At 41.4% G+C, this 12962-nt stretch overlaps 1 protein-coding gene across 3 annotated transcripts in view; it reads right to left on the bottom strand.

The window, feature by feature from the left end:
• DSCAM (DS cell adhesion molecule) overlaps positions 1 to 12962 on the bottom strand; it is a 471653-nt gene that overhangs the window by 165399 nt on the left and 293292 nt on the right. For 2 of the 3 annotated variants that reach the window (XM_069785097.1, XM_069785096.1), the window contains exons 6-8: positions 11383 to 11658; positions 8597 to 8893; positions 7506 to 7781 (exon numbers count right to left, since the gene is read on the bottom strand). In XM_069785097.1, the coding sequence (XP_069641198.1) occupies positions 7506 to 7781; positions 8597 to 8893; positions 11383 to 11658 (849 nt within the window). Of the gene's footprint in view, positions 1 to 7505; positions 7782 to 8596; positions 8894 to 11382; positions 11659 to 12962 lie in introns of those variants that run through there. The other variant, XM_069785098.1, reaches the window with a different exon arrangement.

The following is a 12962-nucleotide window of genomic DNA, read 5'->3' as shown; positions in this document are numbered from 1 at the left end:
TTATTGGCAAGGTTCAGTCAGTAGGACAGATAAGAAGTTACATCTTAGATATATGGATGAAACTGAATTCACACTTGCCATAATCCATGCCACAGACTGAAGCATAAACAGATTAGCAGATTGTTTGATGACAGCATGCACCATGGTCCCAAGAACCCTTGAAAGATTTTTCCCTTGATGTTTTTTTCCCCTTTTGTGCCTGCATATTTTTCACTATCTAAACCAGTCCTCCTTGAACTGAACTGCAATGCAAATCCACCAATAATATATTATATATTTGAAAAAGCTAGATACTTCCCAGGAAAGATGAGAAGAATCTATTCAAATAGTTGCAACCTGAAGATATTTAGAAATAGCCCCTCTTTGGTTTGCTTGTGTTCTAAAAAGAAACAGGCTGGTACAATTCTTTTACGTGGTTCACAACAGGTGAAGTGCTATCACTTTGTTATAAGGCAATGAGAAGCCTTCGAAATCAATGAGATATATAAGGTCTACAAGATCAGAAACAGTCCTTTTGAACACCGCACTTTTTATTTTAATGATGCTGCACCCTTCCCTCTGAGGGGCTTCTTTTTCAATTAATTTGTCAGAGAAGTGTGAATAGCAGCAGGCTGTTTACATGAGAAGTATGTCCCATGAGACTGATGAAAAGAAAGTCATCACTTACTACTGATGGCTTTTACTGTAGCTGAGAAAACTATTACTATAAATTACATAATAAAAAAAAATTGAGATAATGACTCACTCCTGTTTTTAAAATGCTTTGAGATATACTAAAATGCTGTAGAAGAGATGTTGCTATTATTATTTTACCATCTTGCCACTTGAAGGGTTGTTTTTCAATGGAAATATGAAACTTACAGATGGGGTGGGTAATATAACCTCTTTCTTTGTTTGCCAACACTTCTCATTATAAGACTATTTTCATTTGCTTGCAGTTTGACTTTTGTTTGGACAGTATTTTTCCAGACCAGGTGTCTGCCTCAGGCTGAGTCACTTCAGCTGGAAAGTTTCAGCTACAACTGTTTGGCCATTTCCAAGAATAAGGTGGAAGGGTGGAAAAATAGGGATGCAGTATATTTTGATCCTACCATAAAAGCAAAAAAAAAAAAAAGGTGTTGTGAGAATCTGAGAAGTCCCACCTGCCCCATGGTTAGCAGCACAGATTTCAAGTTTGGCAGGTGATGGCACTGATGGTAACATTCTTGCTGTCCCTATGAAAAGTCATCACAAGGGTGCACAAATTTTGCAGTCTGAGCAAAACCAAGTAAATAGATAAGACAAACTCCTCATAGTTATCACATCCTGAGAAGACACTTTCCAGTGACTAAAGTCTAAGAGCTCCCAGGGTTCGAGCAGCACCAAAAACATCCTAGCACTACCTTCAGTGGCTGAGTCAGTTCCAGCCATGTGGGGCAGGTGCAGTCTCATGAGATGTCAGAAATCAAAGCAGAGAGATTTGTCTCTCTAGTGTTCATACAGCTGTGCGTGCTGGGTCCAGGAAGCATGAAAAAAGTTATTTCAATGCAGAGAGAAAGAAAGGAGATGTGGGGTCCAAAGGGCCAGAGTGGGGAACCAGCCTATATTGCTGGCCATGCAGATAGCAGCAGCAAGCGATGGAGCAGAAGCTCAAAGTGGTGTCCAGGATAACAAAAGAGAATTATAGAATTGGATTCAGGGGCAGTGGGGGGAAGTCAGAAGTTGGGAGCAGGCTTGCAGTGGGATGGCAGAGTTGATGGAGGTTGGTAAAGTGGAGTTGGGAAGCTGGCTGGGGATTTGAGACTAGGACAAGGAAGCAGTGGGGTGAGGTACAGCACTGACAGCGAACAAAGACCCACGTGAAGGGGAGACAGACTGAAATGCAGTGGAGATGGAGAAAGTGAAGACTGGCAGAAAAAGAGGACTGTAACGGGAGGCTGGGAGGAAGGTTGGGAACTCTGAAGGTGAAGACTAGTTTTGGGTCATGAGAACAAGGTATCAAGGAAAAGAAGACTGAGATGGGAAAGACCTGGAGGACAGACTGGTTTTGGAACCCAGAGCAGAAGAGCCAGGACTTGGGCAACGATGAGCTGGAGAAGACTGAGGAAGACAAGTCAAACTGAGGAGGAATGAACACAAGCCCCTACATCTTCTACAGAATATTCTTCTCCTTAGGTTGTCTGACTTCCATAGTCCTCTGCCATTGGCAGATGTACATGAACTCCACTGGCAAACCACTTGAGCTGGGCCAAATGCAGAGTAAGAAACTGGTGCTGCTAACAATAACTCTGTTCTTGGCAAGGACCTATGAGGTATCCTTAGTAAGGCTAATCTCGATGACTGACTTCTGAGGATGTTAGTAACTACTATTTCCACTTTGCAGGAGGGGGAGGAAAGGAGGTTCAGTTTACTTTACAAAAAAAAGCTAAAAAGAAAATTGCGTTTAACACAGGCCAAAGCAAAAAGCATTATTACAATTGCAAAGGCAAGTGGTCAACAGGTACGAAATACCAGAAATTAAGTATGTAAGTACAGTCATAGCCTCCCCCCCTTAGGTATGCATTCCAGGGTGGGTAGTTTTCATGGCTTTTTGTCAGAACTCAGAACTGGCCAATTCATTTGTCTAAATATAAAAAAATAATGCCAAGATGGCTTGATTTCCAAAAAGCTCTATTAGGACTCGGGCACGGCTCCAACATAGCTATATCTGCCAAGCAGAAATCTGCGTATTTTCCTGCCAGCTTATCCACTCAGCTCCCAGCAGTCAGCTTATGGGACTGCTAGCTTCCAAGATCCAGATTCTGGGACAGAGACAGGGGACAGGCAAGGGATGGGGGGAGGGTGGCATGCCACATCTCTGTGGGACAGAGTTATTTGGAGTCTGCAGACCTCTGCGGTGGGTGCCTATGCAGACACGGGCACCAGTTATTCCTAAAAAATGAGATGACTGATTTCATGTGGTGTCTCATTGATTCTTCTGATCAGCAATGCAAAGAAGTAGCTGGCCTACTAGGTTAAATAGCACATAAGTGCCCAGCTCCCAAGCTTTTGGCTTCCTGACAGCCTGCCAGGTGGGAGGCTGCACAGCAAGGCTCTGTAAGCCCCACTCTTGGGTTCTCTGGCAGCCAAAATTTCATTTTGAAGTTATTGTGAAGAAACTTTCTGTTCTCCAGTCTGAGATCTTACAGTGATTTCCGAAGAATGTCCTCAAGATTTTGCTTTCATTTGGATGTTTGTAAAACTCAAAATACTCTAAAGAATGGGCAGCCATCTTTATTTGGTTACATGCTCACGCTGTTGCATATCTTTATTTGGACACTGCTTCTAGCAAGTCCTCATTCAAGACAGAACAAGGATGCTTCATGTACTGGAGAGTTTAGAAACTGGGTGGTAAATGTGGCAGGGGGCTGCAGACAGGAAAGGCCAGTTGTATGTGTAATACAGATAAATGCTGCCCTGTAGAGCCAAATTCTGTATTCACCTTTGCCACAGATCACTCAGATAATGCTAATTAAATTACTTAAATCTGTCTTTCCTAGGGGGTTGCTAAGCTGAGTGATGTGTCTGATCTGAAGAAGGAAAAAATTCTCAGAAGCAACTTCATTTCAGTGGGAGCAGAGCTTTGAACATATAAATGCTATATAACAGCAAGTGCGCTGGAAAAATCAAGCTGTAGGCTTCTGAAATTGAACATACAAAAATTTGTGGCTACTTCTAAGTTCAGTCTGTGCCTCAGTTGCCATTTGCCAAAGTGCTCCTGATCACCCAGGCGGGTTTTGAAAATGAACACATTGTTTCTAAACACTTTGATGCCACAGAGATTATCATCTCAGAAAAGCTCATGAGGAAATTGGTAATTATGACTTCAGAACAGAACACAGAGGAAACAAAATACCAAGTAACAGCTCATTAAGTATCATCTATTCTCAATCACCCTTCAGATGACTGGTTTGAGGTCACCTAGGAAACTTGTAGCAGAGACAAGAACAAACCAAAGGACCCATGATGTTGAAGATGGGCAATAATTCTCCTTCTGTTTCTCTGGAGAAGTAAGTATACTGACGATATGAGAAGCTGAACTATAAATAAGGATATTTGAGCACTGATATAAACTCCCCTTACAATGTCATATTTCAGAGTACTTTTAACCTCCAGTATGCAAGCTGGGCCATATTTTGTATTTATTGGAATCAAACATAAGTGCCTGAAAACTCATCACATTAACTTTGGAATCTATAAAACGAAAAGGCAACACAACCGTTAATAATTGTCCTGGTTTGAGCTGGGATAGAGTTAATTTTCTTTCAGTATGAGAAGAATGTTGATAACACACTGATGCTTTCAGTTGTTGCTAAGTGGTGTTTGTACAAGAGTCAAGGATTTTTCAGCTTCTCATGCGCAGCCAGCAAGAAGGCTGGAGGGGCACAAGAAGGTGGGAGGGAACACAGCCAGGACAGCTGACCCAAACTGGCCAAAGGGGTATTCCATACCATGTGACGTCATGCCCAGTATATAAACTGGGGGGAGTTGGCCTGGGGGGTATCGCTGCTCAGGAACTAACTGGGTATTGGTTGGTGAGTGGTAAGCAATTTCATTGTGCATCACTTGTTTTGTATATTCCAATCCTATTATTATTATTGTCATTTTATTATTATTATTATCAATATTAGTTTCTTCCTTTCCATTCTATTAAACTGTTCTTATCTCAGCCCACGAGTTTTACCTTTTTCTTTCCGATTGTCTCCCCCATTCCACTGGGGGGTTGAAGATAGCGAGTAGCTGTGTGGTGGTTAGTTGCTGGCTGGGGTTAAATCACGACATAATATTTTAAAGCAACAGGCCACTTTTGACTGTTCACTAATATGTTAGATAAAATCATTACGTAGTTACAGAAGAAAACAATACATAGCCATCTACAAAACCACTGTGGCAATGCTGACCTCCAGCTACAATAGCAGAACCTTGAGAATTGTTCAGGTCTGACATACAAAGCTCACCTTTGACATTTTGGGCTTAGCCTATGAGGACAGGCTATTAACCTTTTCTTAAATAACAGGGTCTTGTCAACGCCAGGGCACCATGAAGTAGCTGGGGCACTTTGCAGCCAACTTTGGCAACTCCAGATCAATAGATATGAGCCATGCTGACATGTTTGCTTTGCACGTGCCATGGATCGCTGCAACTTGCACTGCTCTGATGCATCTGCCTCGAGGGGCATCTGCAGGATGAGGCTGTATCACAGGTGCAGTGGCAGCTCAGCCCACTGGCACTCTTCAAATGTGCCACATGTTTATGCAAATTATTCAAGGTATATTCAGTCACTGAGATTCCTGAGCAGCCAATGGTCCTGGCAGCTAAATATCCAGAAGTACAACAGAATACCTTCAAGGAAGTCAAATCATTGACAAAAGCTACAGTTCAATCAAAATTGACAGAGCTGGCAATCTGCTTTCTGGGGGAGGAATTGTCAAGTTTGAAATTGTAACCTAATAGAAGAAAAAACAGTATTGCATCTGTGGTACCAACTAGCATTCTCAGTGACTAGTAATGTTTTGATCTAAATGCCTGAGTTGTAAGGATGGATTTTTTTTTTGTTGTTTTTGGTCTGGCTACATTCGTTTTAATACTTATTTGAAGAGCAGTATCTTTTAAGAGACAGCATTCCTCACCAGATTCACCGTGGTGAACAGTTAGTGCAGCAGCAACGCAATTACTAATTTGGTATTCAGTTCCTAAACTGCATCAACAGATCTGCTATGTTATTGTAATTTCAAGCAAGGTACCACATACATGAAAAGAAATGGTGACATTAGCTTTTTATGCTACAGCATGTGACCAGTGCCTCTGATGGTCTCAGGTGTGTGAGATGCCATGCCTTTCAGAGTCCGAATTGCTAGTGGCTTAAAGCTAGTCCCCTAACCTCTTGAAACAGTTAGCAATTACGTCATTTGAGACTGAAAACAAGAAAGGGCTGAACAAACAGAACAGAAAGAAGTTAAAAGATCAGATGTCTGTAACAAAGTCATTTTACCTTACTGTTCTCTATATCTTACCTGAGAACAGAAACAGGAATCAACCTTCCTTCCTTCCTCTCCTCTGACCCCCCAAAAGCCCAGGAAAAGTTTCTAAGAACTTCAGGAACAATGAAATTATACCTCAGTTCTTCCTACAGGTTCACATGAAGTGCACTATTTAGTGGCCCCATTGCTCAAAACTAGGTGCTACTGCAATCAGGTTTTCTCTCTTTTGTGTCCTTGTGAATAGGTCTGAACATTGCCAATATCAGAATAGTCAGGACACAATGCTAAAAAAGTCCTATTCTCATCTGTTGCTGAAGTCTTTCAGGGCCATCTGAACATCCTTGCTTGGGACTATTTGAATAGATTTTAAGCATCCTATTAGAATTTCAAGTCACGTTTATTTACAGTGCTGCTGTTCAAAGAATCAAGAACACTCAGAAAAGCACACTTAATAAGAGATGTGCTGGTTTTGGCCAAGACAGAGTTAGTTTTCTTCCTAGTAGCTAGTATGAGGCTATATTTTGAATTTGTGCTGAAAACAGTTTTGATAGTTCAGGGATGCTTTCACTACTGCTGAGCAGTGCTTACACAGAGTCAAGGCCTTTTCTGCTTCTCACCTCACCCCATCAATGAGGAGGCTGGGAGGGCACAAGGAGTTGGGAGGGGACCCAGCTGGCACAGCTGACCCGAACCCACCCAAGGGATATTCCAGACCATAGGACGTCATGCTCAGCATATAAAGCTGGGGGAAGAAGAAGGAAGGGGGGACATCTGTCTTCCCAAGTAATCATTACATGTGATAGAGCCCTGCTTTCCTGGAGATGGCTGAACACCTGCCTGCCCATGGGAAGTGGTGAATGAATTCCTTGTTTTCTTTGCTTTGCTTGCGTGCACAGCTTTTGCTTTACTTATTGAACTGTCTTTATCTCAACCCAAAAGTTTTCTCGCTTTTACTCTTTTGATTCTCTCCCCCATCCCGACGCAGTGGGGAGTGATCAAGGGGCTGTGTGGTGCTTAGTTGTTGGCTGGGGTTAAACCATGACAAAGGGAAGCAAGGTTAATGCTTTTAGCTCCTGTTTCTGCTTATTGGCAGAAACTCATTAAGATTCTCATCTTATTTTTCAAAAGCTGGAAAGTTACTGTCTAATGAAAATGTGAACTTTGTCATCCAGCAGAGAAACAGTCAGCAGTGAAACTTAGGTGACAAACCATTAATCTACTGACTTAGTTGTTGTAGTGAAAACTGCTCATCGAAAGCTTGCTTCTGCAAGGCTTCCACTTAAAAAGCAATACTTTGCTGGTTGAACGAAGGTGGATAAAATTCAAGAAAGAACAAGACACAGTGACTGATTAGCGTCTATGTCATCATTAAAATAAACAAAAATCTGGATTAACCTTTTAAAGTGCTCATTATCTAACTGCCAGGACAATCCTATGTGTGCAATTCTGCGTGTCTATAAATGAGACAGCCATTAGCTTGGCTCTAGTTTTCCGAGTTAACCTCACCTTTTACTGTCACATGCACGCTCTGGCTGGTGGACAGCTGGGGTTGAACAAGGACATTGCACGTATATTCCCCCTCGTCTACTTCCTTCTGCACATCTGAAAGCTTCAGTGTCCCGTTGTTCTCAAACGCCACTTGGCGATGGTTAAATGGTAGCAGGTTAGAGTTCTTGTACCACTTGATGGAGTAATACGGGTAGCCGATCACACGACAGTGGATGTAGGTGTCCCGTCCAGCTATTGCTGTGATGTTCTTCATTGGTCGAATGCTTGCTGGCCCTAGAAGGGTAAAAAGAAACTCTTGAAAACAATTTAAAGGCACATTTGCTCCAGGAAACATGCATATAATTTTTCTGAATATACAAACGTTAACGACATTTACAGATGCAGCTTGCACAACACTTCTTAGCATTTGACAGTTTTTCCTTTAAGAGCTACTTAAGCAGTTTCCCTAATCTTTATATGCTCTAGTTTTTCCTCACCCTGCAGCATACATACTAATTACGTGGGGGTATATGTTTGCATTATCCAACACTTGCCTGATAAAATCTTTGCTGCATTACAAATTAAAAGGCTGAGGATGATTTAATTAATGTGAAATACCAAAACTGATATAAAGCTAGAATCCTGCTACACATGAGAATGCTGACAAAGTTAGCTTTTTTTTTTTGACATATATAAAGTATAATACCATGAGGATGGGTATTATGCCATGTAGAGTTAGAAATGCAAGCTAAAGTACTATATACATGAATAATTACAATGAATGTTGGACAAGTAAAAGAGGAAAGGAAAAGAAAAACCCCCATGCACAGCAGGACTAAAATAAAGAAATCGTGAACTAATAGAGATGAGTATAGGAAAAATAGACTGTAGAACACAAGCCAAAGGGTTCTTCCAACATTTAACCATACCATACACTTTCTAGATGGGGCTGGAGAGGCAGGGTGAGAAAAGAGAGCGGGGAAGAAAAGGAGAGGAAAAACAGTAAGTTGGTTTTGGCATTCCAAGACTCATTTCATCACATGCAACAATCTTCTTTTCCACTACAATGAGTTATGTGTGTTTTTTTGAGGAGCTGATTTGACAAGCACCTCTTACGTTTATTCGAGCCTGGTACAGGACGACTCCAGCAGAGTTGTTGGCAGTACAGCGATAAACTCCACCATCTCGGACCTGAGTGTTAGAGATATTCAGGTAACTGACCACGTTGCCTTCAGAGGTGATAATCTGGCTGATACGATGACTGCCGTCCTTCACAATGGGATCTTCGTCCAGTGTCCAAGTGATCGTAGGCAGAGGAGTCCCCTTCACATTGCACATAAGGGAGACTGGCTCTCCTGGACTCACCACTTTCTCACTGAAGGCAGAAATAATTTTGGGAGTTCCATCTGCCAAGGGAAAGAAAAGCAGAATAGTATTTACATGGTGTAAAGCTTGTTCCCTCTATCCTGAAGCCTATCACATGAGGCAAGATGTTTTTTAGAAGCAATGCAAACAACTGTGTTCCAGGATGTAACTCTAATTATTGAGAGAGGGAAACAAATTTGGCAGTAGAGTACTTAAATGATCCTTTGCTTACTGCAGCTTTCTTTTTCATCTTCTGAGAAACTTGGTACTGACTCTGCTGAAGGAAAAGCATGGACCAGGGCTCTGCACAGCAATATGAACTGCCAGGTTCTTGCAGAAAAGTGTTAAAGCCATACACAGTTCATCACAAAAGACATACAGCAAAACCTCAACAAATTTGGAATTCTTCTTCTCCTGGTAGATTTCAGCTCCTTGGAAAGCTAAGGATGAATCCTGGTGGCAAGAGCCAGGCATAACTTGCATAACCTAATTTCACACAGCTGTGCCAATGCAGTTTATTCCTGACCCACAACACCCCATTTAGAAAAGTATTAAATTAAGCTTTTCTGAATACAGATTGCCAGTACCAGCAGTGATGACCATTTCTTTCTGTGGTCATTTTGTGCTACAGATAAATATTCCTCTGAAATGAGAGCATTCAAATGCTTTCTCTCATGATCTGTGTCACAATTTACTCAGCCTCTACTAGGCAAGTGAATAAAGAGAATGGATGGAGACAGAAACTTTGAGATTCTAAGTAGGGAGCAGGATTAAATAACCACCTATCCAGAGAGTTCAGTGGGGTACTATTTAGGAGTGCCGACATTCTGCTATTAGTTAGGAAGTTCTTTCTGAGATCGTGCAATGCATGTTTGTTCTGCTTCGAAAATCACACTTTCAAAGCTGCGTCTAGAAGGAATTTCAGTGTAATTGGGACCAAAAGGCCACACACCAAGAGCAGTATGCAAAACACAGGAAGTAATCCAGTCCAAAGTTCGGACAACAGTGCTGCAGGCTACTGTCTGGTTTTAAAGAGCTAAGTGGCAAGTAAGGTAAGTAACTTCAGCTGCAGCATTACTGCCTGCAAGAAAGAGAAGGAAAAAGGCACCTCATTACCTAGAGAGGGGCCAAAGACACTTGAAAACTCACCGTGTACGTGAAGCCATTTACGGATAATTCCTTTCAGTTTCACACAGGACAGAGGATGTCAGGACAGGACTGACAAGTCTCATGGTCTGTGTGATGCACTATTTGTGCACGTTATGTACTGCTGCTTCATATACACTCTGCTAGGTATTACCTATATGTTTGGGAGGCTTGAACCATGATTACTCACCTGGAAATCACAATTCTTACATTGCGATTTCAGTGCAATGTCAGGCAGGAAAGTGAGGGAACTGGCACAATGTGTGCAAGACTCCCCACAAACCAGAATTAAAAATGGAGCTGCAAAATTCCCTTGCTTGTCACATAGTAAAAAACATAAGGCATTGCCACTCTGAGACTGCTGAAAGACCTTAGCATCCCTGGAAGAGCATTTGATTTTATTTGATTTCATAATTTTCTCCACTGCTCCCCTCTCCCTTTCATTTCTGTTCCATTGGTTAGGTGAGAGAGTTCTAATTTATTTATTTATTTTCATCTCTGACTCTCTTCCTTTCCTTTGCTGCATTAGATACTGTCACTCCTCAGAAAACAAAACAACAGCAACAAAAAAAAAGCTTTTTATCCTGAAAGAAAGCTGACACAGGACCAATAAATCTGTGAGTGTGCACACTATGTACCTCTGCCACCCCTCCTCCTCTTGGTTTTTTTTTTTTTTAATTCAAGTGACAGGTTTTTTTTGGAGATGAAAGCAGACATTATTTTCCCAGTGAGACCTGAGTGTCTTTGAAATCTTTCCTGCTGTTGCTCTCTGATAACCTGCACTCTCTCGACATCATGATAGATTATCTATATGCTCTTTAGGCTTTCTTAGTCACGGGAGATGGTTGCCGAGGTAACTCGATCCAGGCAGGTAATCTCTTCTTTTTCTATAAAGACTCTAAAAATAGCATCCATGCCATGACTGCACTACAGCCTCATTAGTGATCTGGCTCTGTACAAATTCATAACTTTCCTCACTTGATTATCATGCAGGACATTGTGTCAGTTAAGATGATCTCTAAGCCTTCAGCCAATACACCCAACCAGAAAAACCATGCCCAGAAGATTTTTGGAGTTGAATGGAGACCTCTTCTCTTGTGTCCTGATGAAAAGCTAATGTAAATAATCAGCAGCAACACCATCCACTGCCACCAAAAAAACCAAACCTGACTGGAAAGATTGCTTGGGAGGGATTTGCTTTAAAATCAATTTTTTCATTCTATTAGTTTTTGCTCAGAATGGGGCACAACAAACCGCACTCACAGTTCATGAGGACCCTCTTCTGTTTTTTAGGGTCCACAATCCCTCACTATACAACGATGGCACCAAAGAGGACATATATATTATTATGGAGACAAGAATCGCTAAACAGGTAGTGACTGACCTTCTAGTACCACCTGAACATAGTCTTGAGCAGACATCTTGTCCTTGCGCACAAAGCACTGGTAAGCTCCACCATCACTCTTGGCCATTCCATCCATAATAAGGTTCTCCCGATTGACACCAGTGATCCGGACGTTGTTACCAGGGTTGATGATTTCACCATTACGATACCAAGAGAGCTCCTGGTCCTCAGTTCCCGTCACACTGCAGGACAAGGACACTTGACTACCAACACTGCTTTTTACTTTCCGTGGGCTGATCGTGGCTTTTAGTGGTTCTGAAGATTTAAATCAAAATAAGGGAGAGGGAAAGGGAAATAGAAAACGTTAAATATACATGTCCAGTTATGTGCAAGTAACGAATTAACTCTCAGTTAAGGAGAACAACAAAAATCACAGCCATACCCTTCTGAAAAAAACCCAAACAAACAATAGATGACTGTAGTTGCTCTAAACAAGCATTTTTGACACCAATATCCATGACACAAAGCATAGATCTATAGAAATAACCTATTCAACACATGATATAATCCCATGCCTAAATGAACAGCAGGAGCAGATTGACTGAGTAACACCATTGGTGCTGAGGGCCTAGCAATGGCACTACACATGTTTTGGGAGGGTAGGACGTTACTTCATGTTAGTTCAGAGTGGACCTTTCAACTGGTACATTAGATACATTCCTGAAGCTCATCTTCTGGTTTAATTTCTTGCAAAAGGAACCCCGTTTACACATTCCAAAACCACTCCCTGATGTGAACAAGTGCAGTAAATGCCAATGACCAGGAGATTAGCTTTTAAGGGTGGAAGATCCACGCTAAAATGTTAACATAGGTACACTCACAGATATCCATAAGATCTGTCCACATGGAAGTGTTTTTGTGTGGGAGCTCACTAGATTTTCTGTTTTGACATTGGAGGACTACAATATTTTCAAGTCAGCCTTAAGAAACAGTGGGACATAGGTAATGAAATTTTTATATTGTAAAAAAAGGATAAACGGTGTTGAAGAAATGTCATAAACGTAAATGCAAGGAAAACAATCTGTATCCTGCCACCTAACAGTTATCAGCATTACTGAATGCAGATCTCATTTCATGCTTTGTATCCATTGGTTTGACTTCCTTATAAAGATAAGGGACTGTTATCACCATTGATATCATCTCTGAAACTGAATGTATATGATCCTATTTATTTTTTTACCAGCTTGCATATATGCATACACATACATGTATACACATGCTTATACATGAAAATTTCTTCAGCTAACTCATTCACTTTACTGAACATTTTATAACACACAGGTTAGCGTTTATAACACACGTAGATTCAGCGGCCCATTGGGAGCAGAGGCCTGGAAAAAACCACACAGATCAGTGGCCTCAGTCATTCTGGATCACAGACACATATGTAACAGAGCTTTCCTCTACAATGGTCCTGAACAACAGTTAATCTGTGCTTATATGCATATTACTAGTCACTGAATATCTCTACATTTCCTATTTCCTATCAAAATGATCACAGCGGCTCAAAACTGTCAATGACACATTGAACAAAATAGACACACTCAAGTGCACCACCA

This window comes from Haliaeetus albicilla, chromosome 6, assembly GCF_947461875.1.
Source record: "Haliaeetus albicilla chromosome 6, bHalAlb1.1, whole genome shotgun sequence".
Taxonomy (NCBI): Eukaryota; Metazoa; Chordata; class Aves; order Accipitriformes; family Accipitridae; genus Haliaeetus; species Haliaeetus albicilla.
This window is presented reverse-complemented; position numbering and strand designations above follow the sequence as displayed.